Source organism: Melopsittacus undulatus, chromosome 8, assembly GCF_012275295.1.
Source record: "Melopsittacus undulatus isolate bMelUnd1 chromosome 8, bMelUnd1.mat.Z, whole genome shotgun sequence".
Classification (NCBI taxonomy): Eukaryota; Metazoa; Chordata; class Aves; order Psittaciformes; family Psittaculidae; genus Melopsittacus; species Melopsittacus undulatus.
In genome coordinates, this window is record NC_047534.1 from 3,521,838 (window position 1) to 3,532,937 (window position 11,100).

At 49.2% G+C, this 11,100-nt stretch overlaps 2 protein-coding genes across 3 annotated transcripts; one reads left to right on the forward strand and one right to left on the reverse strand.

Moving 5' to 3' along the window:
- Window positions 1-4: 4 nt before the first annotated feature.
- Window positions 5-2,502, reverse strand: BUD31 (BUD31 homolog). 2 transcript variants are annotated; one of them, XM_034065146.1, is made up of 5 exons: window positions 2,437-2,502; window positions 1,928-2,091; window positions 953-1,075; window positions 571-737; window positions 5-269 (listed from the first exon to the last, which is right to left on the reverse strand). In XM_034065146.1, exons 2-5 carry the CDS (start codon window positions 2,019-2,021, stop codon window positions 219-221), a joined length of 435 nt encoding a protein of 144 aa, XP_033921037.1. In that variant the 5' UTR covers window positions 2,022-2,091; window positions 2,437-2,502; the 3' UTR covers window positions 5-218. The 2 variants fall into 2 exon arrangements, with proteins under 2 accessions (XP_033921037.1, XP_033921036.1); XM_034065145.1 differs by lacking the exon at window positions 2,437-2,502 and adding an exon at window positions 2,255-2,376.
- Window positions 2,503-2,673: 171 nt separating this feature from the next.
- PDAP1 (PDGFA associated protein 1) lies at window positions 2,674-10,443 on the forward strand. Its single transcript, XM_034065824.1, has 6 exons — window positions 2,674-2,820; window positions 5,606-5,697; window positions 7,523-7,630; window positions 8,004-8,125; window positions 8,927-9,078; window positions 9,633-10,443. The coding sequence occupies exons 1-6, from the start codon at window positions 2,808-2,810 to the stop codon at window positions 9,689-9,691; spliced, it is 546 nt and encodes a 181-aa protein (XP_033921715.1). The 5' UTR covers window positions 2,674-2,807; the 3' UTR covers window positions 9,692-10,443.
- Window positions 10,444-11,100: the final 657 nt, after the last annotated feature.

An 11,100-nucleotide genomic window follows, 5' to 3' on the forward strand; every position in this document is an offset into this window, starting at 1 on the left:
CAAATAAGGGGGGGCAGACTTTATTTTAAAATATAGGGCTACACAAAACCACATTCCAAAACCACCACCACTGTAGAATGATCCAAGTGAGTACATTGCTGGTTATTGCTACAGAGAAAGAAGCAATCACACAGAAGGTGGCTGTACCTGCGCTAACAGTCCACTGCATAGGATGACATCCCTCAAGAGTTCAGAAAGTAGTTTTAGGGCTAAAGGTGTCACCCAGAACAGCCTCTGCATCCACAGTGAGTGCATTCAATGATTCTTCCCTGGAAAAGAAACACAGAGAAGGAACTTGAGCCAAGTGACCCAAGCAGAGGAGCCCAGCAGGCAGAGAATGAGCCTGTGTTGTTTCTACCATCACGTTTTCTGCTTTAACAGCTGCATGCCAAAGTTGATGGTACCTTAAGAAGCAATTAGATACCAGCTCTGCCAGCAAGGATATGAAATGCTAGAGCTAGTGGAAGTTACAAGCAAGACCAGCACTAACCCTCTTGCTGTCCCTGGCATGGAAGTTAGAATGGATGCTACAAGGGTCAGGACAAGGAGAGGCACAAGCTGAAAACTTACCACTTCCAGCTTGCTTTTGGGGACCCTACAGATGCAGTTGGTTCCAAAGTTGGTGTCCCGTGTCTGGATACACCGGAGGCAGCAGAGGTTCTCATAACCCTGTTTCTTCCACTTGGCAATCAGGTTTTTGTCAGCGTATCCTTCCTTGATGCAGTACTCATAGAGCTCTGCAGAGGAGCAGACAGCATCACACATAGCTCTTGGGAAGTGTTAGAAGATTCACCATCAGGAATTACTACCTGCAGTAACTAGTATGTAAAGCCAGAGAGCTGCCAGCTTTCCTTCCTTCCCCATACATCTCATCCCTCCCACCAACACACCCATGCAGGCAGACATCTGCCTCCATTCTCCCCTACCCAGGTAATGCCTTTGCCTTCCTCACCTCTGCTGATAGCTTTTCTTTTATAGAAGAGGTCAAAGATGTAACGTGTTTTCTGGTGATGGATCCTGAAGATAGGCCAAAGGGATTCCACTTTCCTCTTCCCTTCATGAGGCTCAGTCTCCGCTGGGAGGGAATGAACACAAATAGCATGTTTTAGGTGCCCATCTTAATTCCTCAGTCACTTTGCAAGAAACTGTTCCAAGAACCTTTATAATATTAGTGCATGACAGAGATAAGGCTGAACTTAATGGGAGAAAATTCGCAGAATGATAGAATGGTTTGGGTTGGAAAGGACCTTAAAGCTCATCCAGCCCCAACCCCTGCCATGGACACCTTCCACTGAAGCAGCTGCTCCAAGCCCCTGTGTCCAACCTGGCCTTGAACGCTGCCAGGGATGGGGCAGCCACAGCTCCTCTGGGCACCCTGTGCCAGCACCTCAGCACCCTCACAGGGAAGAACTTCTGCCTTGGATCTAACCTAAACGTAATTCAAATAAAATGGACCTGACCTGAAAGAGCTCCTTTCATTAATGCCAGAATGACCAGAATGGGGATGACGTGACCTGCACTGGGGGAAGAGGTGACTTCATGGCTACCCTGGCCCATCAAACCAGACCAACAGCATGGACAAGAATGACCAGTCCCTCCACTCACATTCATGAGCTTCAGCCAGGGCTCAGCCATAGCTGCCTCAAAACAACGTGCCCCAAACAAAGTGCTCTGAAACCAGTACATACAGAAGAGAGTGATCAGTACTGCACAGATTCAGCCTGCACTACTGCTGCGAGGCAGAGGTTATAATATATATACAAAATCATATATTATCATATATTATCATTAATCATATATTAATAGTTAGATATATTATCATCTGTGATTGTTATTTGTATTAGCAGGGGAAGCTGTGTCTGGAGGGAGTTAAGGTTCAGCTGGTTCCAGGCTCACATCCCTGAGCAGACCCAGCTCCACCACTCACCTTCCCTCATCTTCTGGTCCAGCTCATCCAGTGTTGGCTCTATCAGCTCCCAGCCATCCGGCGGAGGCTTCCTGCTCCTCTTCACCTTCGGCATGGCCTCAGCAAGGAGGAAGGCGAAGGAACAAGTGGTTAACCGCACTCAAACCTCCGGGTGCTCCAAAGTCCTTAGAATTACCGTAATAAAACAAAGTTAGACACACTTCTCCGAGGATACCCGTGCTTATTTACCGCTTTAAAGGTAAAAAATGAGTTACTGAAAGAGGCAAATCTCCCTAAAGGCTTCCCCATGGTAACACCGCATCCCCCCCACAACAAACGGGGTTTTACCTCAGTGAGATGAGGTGACACAAGGCCTTCCCCTACCGCGGCCCACCCTGAAGCGACAACTTCCGTCAGCACCGGCCCAGAGCCCGGCTCCGGCTCCACTGCAACCCTATTGGCTGGCGGCAGGGGGAAGTCCCAGTCCCGGTCCCGGTCCCGGTCCCGGTCCCGGTCCCGGCCCCGCTCACCCCTCCGGTCCACCGCCTCCGTCGCGGCGCTATCGTCAGGCGCAGGGGCCTCTTGCACCCTGTCCTACCCGTGGCCCCGCCCTACCGGCCTGCCCCGCGCAGTGCCTGAGTCAAACCCCCCCACACACACCCCGTGTGCTCCCCCACCCCCTCCGGATCACCGCGGGGATCTCGCCTCACCCAGAGGCGAAGCGGCCCCGCTCTGCTCTGCGGCGCTGGGAACGGGCAGCGTTGCGGGCAGCCCCGCGGCGGGGTCCTCGCGGGCGGCGGTGACTGTGCGCGCGGAGGTGGGGCGCGTTCCGGTGCCGGGTCACGGCTCGGGGCCGTGAGGGGGGGGCCTCGCTGCAGCCGCCGCAGCCGCCATCGCCGCGATGCCCAAAGGAGGTGGGGACCGGGACCGGACCGGGATCGGGCTCAGACCCCGTGGGGAGCGGGGAGGGGCAGCCGAGGTGTGGAATGGTTGTGGGGGGGTCTGAGGGAGGCATCGTTGTGGGGAGGGGGGGGGGGGGGGGGGTCCTCTCCCCTCATCGGCCTCCTCAGGCTGTGGATGGGGTCTGGGTTTCCGCTCCCATCCCATTCCCGAAGGGCTGTGGAAGGGGTTTCCTCCCCCCGCTGAAGGGATTTCGGGTTCTCCCCGTTTCTGGCTCTCGGGTTGAGGGGCTCCAAACGTGGCTCCTTTCATGTGGGTCCGGGGCATGGCGGAGCGGGCCCCGGCTTGGGGGAGCGTGGGTGAGGAGAAGGAACGAGGGGGCTGCCACGGCGGAGCTGGATCCACCCAGAACCTTCTCCACATGCACCATCTGCATAATTGGCTTCTGGGTGAGCGTCGGTGAAAGCCCAGGCATAGCACGTAAATGAGCCCTCGTCATTCATGACTCGGGTTTGCCCCACTTGATTTCATCAGCCCAAGCGTTTAGTACCAGATCTGCTTCCATGGGTAGGTTTTCATTAAGCATTTGGTTTGTGTCCATGTGCACAACGTGAGTAAATAGGGCTGAAGGTTTCACGTGCTTTTTGTGAAGGCAAAGAACGGTGGGGATCTGTAACCCTGTGTGCTGTATTTAAATGCCCCATGATTTGGGTTTTACTTCTCTGTATTGTACAGTTTTACATGTTTAAGACCTTTTGGTCCTTGGGAAAAGAGGGATATTTTCTCACCTATCTCCCCAAGTCAGTAGCAGTTCTTGTGTGGCATTAGCAGAAGAGTGGATTTTTGCATTCACTGTTTAAAATGGGGTGGGAATTAACAAACCACTGATACATTCTGTTATGGGATTATTTCTGATTATTTGAGTTGGTTTTAATACCTTGATTTAAAAAAAGAGGTGATTCCATCAATATCCTTCCATTCTCTTTCATTTAAATGCCCTTATTACACTGTTTAAAGCTGAAGACAAATGTATTTGGAAGCAATCCTGCTTTCCTGCAGGTGGTTCTGGCTTAAAAGAGGATCAGAATCATCACCCCTCTTTTACAGATGGGGAAACGGATGCACAGAGCACAAGTGCATTGTGCAGCACAATGCAGCAGGTCAGTGGCAGATAGAGGACCACTCTGCTTGTCCAAGGGGTGGTTTGACCTCCTTGGGAGGAGCAGAGCTCCATCTGCACTGAGCTGAGCTCCCCGTGGCTGCCACAGCTCAGTCTTACTTCTCTATGTGCTCAAATTAGATAAGATTGATTCACTCTTCCATTTGCTTCTTTTTAGCCATTTAATGTGGGATAATTACTCCTTAGTTGCTTCCCCTTATTACTACAGTTTATTTGCAATATTAAGGCTTTTGTGTCCTTCAGCTCTGTGAAATCCCAAGCCCAGCTGGATGAGAAGCTGCTTGGCAGCAGCTGAGCGTTTAACACCATGTTGGTTTGGTTTGAGTTTGCTTGGTGCTACATAGGGTGTCCAAGATACTCCTGTTCCATTTAGAGTGATGCTGTTTGCTGGGCACTGAGGTAATGTCTTCTTCCTGGGCTGCAGTGTTCCCAGAGGGTGTCAGTATTGCCATGTGGGATGGCTAGGAGAACACACATGGAAAACACACACCTTCAGGTGCAGCTGTTTGGTTTGAGTACCCATGAGTTTCCATTGCTGAGTATGGGGAGAAGAATCTGGTCTCTGCACTTCCCCACTTCACCTGAGGAAAGCATCTCTGGAGTCTCTAAGGCTTCACTGTGAGGGTTTTGAGATCATTTATTCCAAAGCTTAGCTTTTATTGAGCTAAACCACATGAGGGTTTGTCTCTGTTGAACCAAGAGGATTGGCCAGAAAACACTGACTTCCTAAAGGCCACAGAGGCTGACCCTTCCTGGTGTTCCCAGTCCCACCAAGTCCAACAGCAGGACAGTGGCACAGTGCAGATCTTTCCCTGAGGAATGATCCCCATTGCCTTGCCCTCAGCAGGTGAAGCAGGGAGGGTGAGAGCAAGGATTTCCTGCTCCTTCAAAGCCTCCTCAGCAGCAGAGAGCTGCTTGCCTTGTGCCAACCTTGCGTACCAGATGTACCCTGAGCTCCCTAGCTGAAGGCTGGACACTGACTGTGGTCTGCTTGCTTTCCAGTAGGAAACCCAAACAGAGCAGTCACTTGCAGGAAGCATTAATGGCTTCAGAGTTCTGTGGATTCATGAACTGCTGAAGTTAAGAGCAGATCTTTGCCCCACAGCCCAGCCAGCTAAGCTGCATCTCTCCTCTTCCTGGTTCCTAGAGCTTGTTTTCATTATTCCTTATAAAGCAGTAAAACATGGAGGCTCCTTCTAGTAGTTCTTCCGCTCTCATTGTAATTCCTAAAGCTTTTGTCCAATTAGCTTCCTATTTTTTCTTGGCATAGCCTTACTATAGGGGAGGGGTTAAGGAGGGAAGCTGCTTGGAGGGTTAGTTGTAACCATGCTGCCTCAGGAATATGCTGTGGTTCCTCCTGTGCAGGAAATGCAGGGAGTGGCTGTGGGACGGAGCCACTGATGGAACTGATTCTCTGGCTGTCTTTCTATGGACCAATAATCCCGGTTCTCTGTGCCACTTACCCAAAAATCTTGGCTTTTGTTGTTGTTTAGATTCTGTCAAAGGAGCTGGTTTGGTTTGTCCCATCTGCACTGACAATCCACAGAGTGATGCAGGAGGAGGAGACCTTTCTGGAAGCTGATCACTAAACCATTTATTGACTTTACTTTTCTGTACAGGTAGAAAAGGAGGCCACAAAGGCCGAGCAAGACAGTACACCAGTCCTGAGGAGATCGATGCCCAGCTCCAAGCAGAGAAGCAGAAGGCAAGGGTATGTGTTTGCCAGCGTTGTGTGTTCATGGTCCCAGGTCCTGGCTTCACTTGCAGTATGTGAGGAATCAGCTTAGTCAAGAGTTGCAGAGCATTCTGGCAGTGATCACAAGGTGAATTCTCAATAGCTGTGGCTGGGGAGACTGGAAGGTGTCATCCAGGCTGGCTCCTCACTGAAGTGAGGCCAGGTAGACCATCCAGCTTACAGTTGGAAAGGTAACAGATGGGAAAGGTGATTACACAGCAGCTCTGGACATCTTTTCCTCCTGTATTGAATCATTCTGGTCTTCAGTGTCAGCTCATTTTTATACCCATGCTCTGCAGCTTCGTTATGGAGAATAAGGGCTCATATCCTGACATCTTATCAATGAAACTATTATATTTGCCCTCTTCTAGACTTAAAAAACCAAACTCCTTTGACTTCTTCCTATACACATGATTTTCTTGTTTGCCTCTGACTTGTAGGGAGAGAGAACGGAGTTTTCTGGCGTGAGTCCTTTTTTGAGCATGTTTCTGTGCCCTAACATAGGATTGTAACACATTCCACACCTACTTGACTGATGGTATAAAAGGCATGGCTACATTTTGCAGCACTTGCTCTCTTACATCCCCAAATTATCTCACTGCTGATTTTCTGTGACTTGCTGAAAGTGCTGCCTAAGCCCAAAAGCACTATTCCAGCTGAAGCCTCGTAGCACTGACTACAGCAGGATAATTACACCCCATATAGGAAATACTGATGAATACCTCTGAGAAGATGACTTTCAAGCAGTCATGAGCCAGATTGTTGATTCCTTTTAATGTTCTGAGCAGCTGTAACTCAAGATGATGCTGTGGTTTGCTGCTTAGCCACATATTGCAACTTTGGCTTGGATGTCTTCTGCCTAAGTACAATCCCTCTTGGTTTGTTTTTTGATTCCATCTTGTTGGTTTCATGCCTCTTTCCAAATTCTGAGACCATTTGTGGGGCTGATCTGGTCTTCCAGAATGATTCCAGCTCCTACCAGTGCAATGTCATTCATAAACTCTGGAAGTGTTCTCTGCTTCCGAGTTGTTGATAAAAATACCCACTGGAAACAGAACAGAACAAGCAGGACCCTGCTTGAAATATCTGTCTGGTTTCACAACAAACCAGAGGACTGCTCTTTGGGAAGGATTTCACTCTTTTTTGTTACATATAATGTTATTTTATTAGGGAAAGCTTAAGAAAAAACCCCAGACTAATAAAATTCCTCCTGTACTGCCCATAGCCCATCCACTTGCTCGGATATGGGATACCTGGCAGTGGTTAAAGCAAACTATTCACACCCATATAGGTTCTTCTAATCTAATTCATAGACTCCTGACTGGTATAAGCTGTGCTAAATAGGCTGTGATTTCTTGGATAATAATATTCTGGTTGATGGTTGTCAAGTTTCTCTAGTGTTGTTCTTTCACCTAGATCTAGTCTGGGACCCAGCTCTATGCTACATCCATGTAGTTTCCAGTCCCTGAGATATTGTGCACTGGAAAGCTGGGCCGAAAAGTCTGCTGGAGATCTGTCATTTGGGGAAAGAAAAGTGCCAGTTCCATCTCTGACAATCATTCTCCTGGCCTGTTGCACAGGGAGAGCAGCAGAGTGGATTAGGGCTGATCTGCTGGGGCAGATGGATACTTCCATGCTGAGAATGAGCTCGTGTTCTGTAGCAGCACCTTTAGTGTCACAGGGCCACATCAGGAGCACCAGTACATAAGGCTGTCTCTCATCCTTCCAGAATGATCTCATTTAGGAATCACTGTTGGATTCGGGATCTTTATTGACATGTATTTCCTCTCATTTCCTGTAGGAAGAGGAGGAGCAAGAAGAGGGAAGCGAAGGAGCAACAGGGGACCCCAAAAAGGAGAAGAAGTCTTTAGATTCAGATGACAGCGATGAAGATGATGAGGATTATCAGGTACTGTCATTCTCAGGGCACTTAATGCATTCGCACCATCCAGATCCTTGGGGCCAAAGAGCAATGCACTCTCCTGATTCCAAGTTCTCTTTGAGAACTACCTCTAATAAATTTTGTGATGGAAAAGCTATTTTTAGAAGCCAAACCCCTTCCTTAACAGCATTTTGTCCTCAGAATGTATTTTTGTAAGTGAAATGCCAAGATTTCAAAAGGCTGAAGATGCCTGATGGTCGGAATCTTGGCTCATTGATGGTTTTGGTGTCTGGCAGTACAAACATCTTGCTTTTGGGGTGTGTTGCATTGTGTTCGCTGAGCTACAACACAGGGTTGGGTATGAGAGCTTCTTAACCTTCCTCTTGTTCTTGAACCTTAGCAAAAGCGCAAAGGAGTGGAAGGGTTGATAGACATAGAGAACCCCAATCGTGTAATTCAGACAACCAAAAAAGTAACTCAGCTGGACCTGGATGGACCTAAGGAACTCTCACGACGAGAGCGGTGAGTCTTGCCTGCTATCCCAACAGGAGCTAGGGCATTATGGGAATATCATCATTCCAGGAGCTTCTCCATTGGGAATGTCTGCTTTGGTGTTTCAGGGAAGTCCTTTCAATGGGTTGGTGTCTAAAGCAGGCACTGAACTGTCAAGCAGGACTCAGTGGGGTTCAGAATGTCTTTCCTTACAAACTTCATGGAAGTTGGCTTCTGGGAGTCGCTGTAACCATCCTGGAGCCAGGCAACTTGGCCAGGGGAGGTTGTTGCTGTGAAGTGGCTTTAGACCATTCCTGTCCTGAAGTTTTAGGCCAAAAATCAGACATAACTGAACTCCATTATCACTGTGGGTTCTGCTTTAATCTCACTACGGAAAGTGCCCTAGTGACAGGCAGTGGTCACCAGGCGTCATGGTGACATTTCTGTGTGAGCAGATAAATCAGATGAGACCCAGAGTTCAACCTTCTAGTTTCATTTAGCAGTAGAGAAGTTTAGAGTGGAAGATTTAAGCATCCTTCTTTGGGCTAGATTGCTTTGGCAGAAGTACACCCTTGAGGGTGAAGCTGGGAAAAGCATGTTGTGGTGCTGGGCACTCTGGGGCTAATTCATCTTACCTCGTGTGTCTTTATACAGCTGAATGCAGGTAGAAATAATCTCTCACCTTATCTCTGTGCTTGAAAACTGGTCTTAGGCCTCTGTGGAATGATCTCTATCCTCCCCATCCTTCCCAGTCCAAAAGCCTCCCTGACTCTGCCTGTACCTACCTGCTCATGGATGCTTTGGTGACTTGTATGTGTTTCACCCAAACAGGGAGGAAATAGAGAAACAAAAGGCAAAAGAAAGATACATGAAAATGCACCTAGCTGGTAAAACAGAACAAGCAAAGGCAGATCTCGCCCGACTAGCCATCATTCGGAAGCAAAGGGAAGAAGCTGCCAGAAAGAAAGAAGAAGAAAGAAAAGGTTAGAGATTTATTAATCATAACCCTCTCATTTCTCTCTGTGCTGGTTGCAGGATCTCTCGTGTCACACATAGTAATCCCTCATCCCCTGAGATGGTTGTGTCTTCACAACTGCCCTCATCAAAACCAGCTTCAGATGTTTCACTCTCACAAAGCTCTTGCTTTACAAAGCTCTAGGACGTCTGATCAAGGAGCAGGGAAAGAGAGAAGGGAATTGCCCTTGATACCCATGTTGTCCTCAGCTGCCCAGACAATGCTTGCTTCAGTTTGGGGGTTTAGTGGGTTCTTTGCACACGGGGCAAAGGGAATTCACAGCATTCCTCCCTGCCTGGACTTCCTCTTCTGTGAACCAGAGGGCTGAGGAGCACATCTTCTCAGTGGATTCCACAGGGATATTCATGCATCAGCACCAGGGTAATGGGCAGATGCCTGGAAAGAGGCCAAGGACAAAGGGGAACACACATGGGGGGCTCCTGCTCTCAACCCTGGAGGGATGTGCCAGGGGTTGGTGGGGAAGGCTGGATCTTCATTACCTGCTTTGTTTTCCTCCCCCAGCAAAAGACGAAGCGGCCATGGCAGGTAAAAGACTGCAGTCACTATCCCTTAACAAGTAAGCACAGGACATGCAAGAGGAGGAAACACCAGGGAACTGTGCCTGGTGCCTGCCAGGACCTCTGTTGTGTTGCATATACCACATAGGGTCTGCCGCGGCATCGAAGTCACCTTCACCTCCAAGAGACACTGACAATGTGTTTGTCCTCATCCTGGCACAGATTTCCATTTGGGGTTAGGGGCAGCTGCTATCTCTGGTGCAGAGCTGTGCTGAGCAGCAATTCTCTGTAACAGTTTGGAAACCTGAATGTTTTTTGCTGGTTTTAGGGTTAAAAATGCATTGGGGTGGGGGTCAGGGTGGGAGGGAGATGCTTCAACTATTAGATTGCAAGAGACTAGATTGCGGGGTCATTGTAGGGGGGGACATGGGGTGGGGAACTTTGACTTGCTAGTGAAAGCCCAAAGGATAATGTATCTGAGGAATCTTTCTGGGGGGCAAATGGCCCATCCAGTTTTGCTGCAGGGTGTTGCAGTAGGAGCTGGGAACCTGACTTCATGGACATCTGGAGTGCCGTTCCTTCCCCGTTTCATCCCTCTTTTCTTGCAGCCAGTCTCCCCTTTTCCCTCCTCTTCATTTTTACTTCTATTTCCTTCTCCTTCTTAGGGATAGTGCCAGTTTTTAACCATGTCATCCTTTGTTTAAAGGAAAAAAAAGCATCAATTGTATCAGATGGAACAAAACACTTGATAAAGCTGAAAACCCAACACCAACCAAACTTGTATATTTGGCTGATTAAAGTGTAAGTTATCAGAAGGGCTCTCTCCTCGTGTCTGAGTGGACCTGAGGTGCAGCACCAGCATGGTGGTGAAGTGACTTCTTGCCTCTGCTCTTTGCTGTTGTGGTGTGGAACTGGGCTTGAGATTCAGGAGCTCCACCAGCAGATGCAGCCTGGAGGCCAAAAGCTTTTGCTGCTGTCTCTGGTGGATGTCTTGCACAATGGAGGTGGAGAAAACCATTCCCTTGGGCTGCTGGCCAAACTCGTCACTGTGTCAGGAGACCAGTCCTGGAGCTGTTGCTCCTGTTGGATGTTCTCTCTGCTGGAGCAAGGGATGCTCTGACCTGCTGTGCCCCAGGACATCCATGGAGCCCTGTCTCAGCCTATGCCAGAGACTCCAATGCTTCCCATAGTAGAGGAGATTTGGTCCTAGAGGTGAGACAAGAGCACTCTGCAGTCACTGCCATGGATGTGACCCTTGTCAGGCTGCAGGGATTTGGATGGGTTAGAGGGATGTGCTCCAGGATCGTCGCTGTGAGCTGCTGTTCACACCATGATGAGGAGCTTGCTTCCCTTGTCGTAGGTAGAGGTGTGAGCCCTGGAGCTGCTCCCCAGCACTGCCCTTGAGGCCATGGTCGAGGTCAGGGCTGGACTGCTTGTAGGGGCACCACCAGGAGCAGGCTTTGATGGGTTTA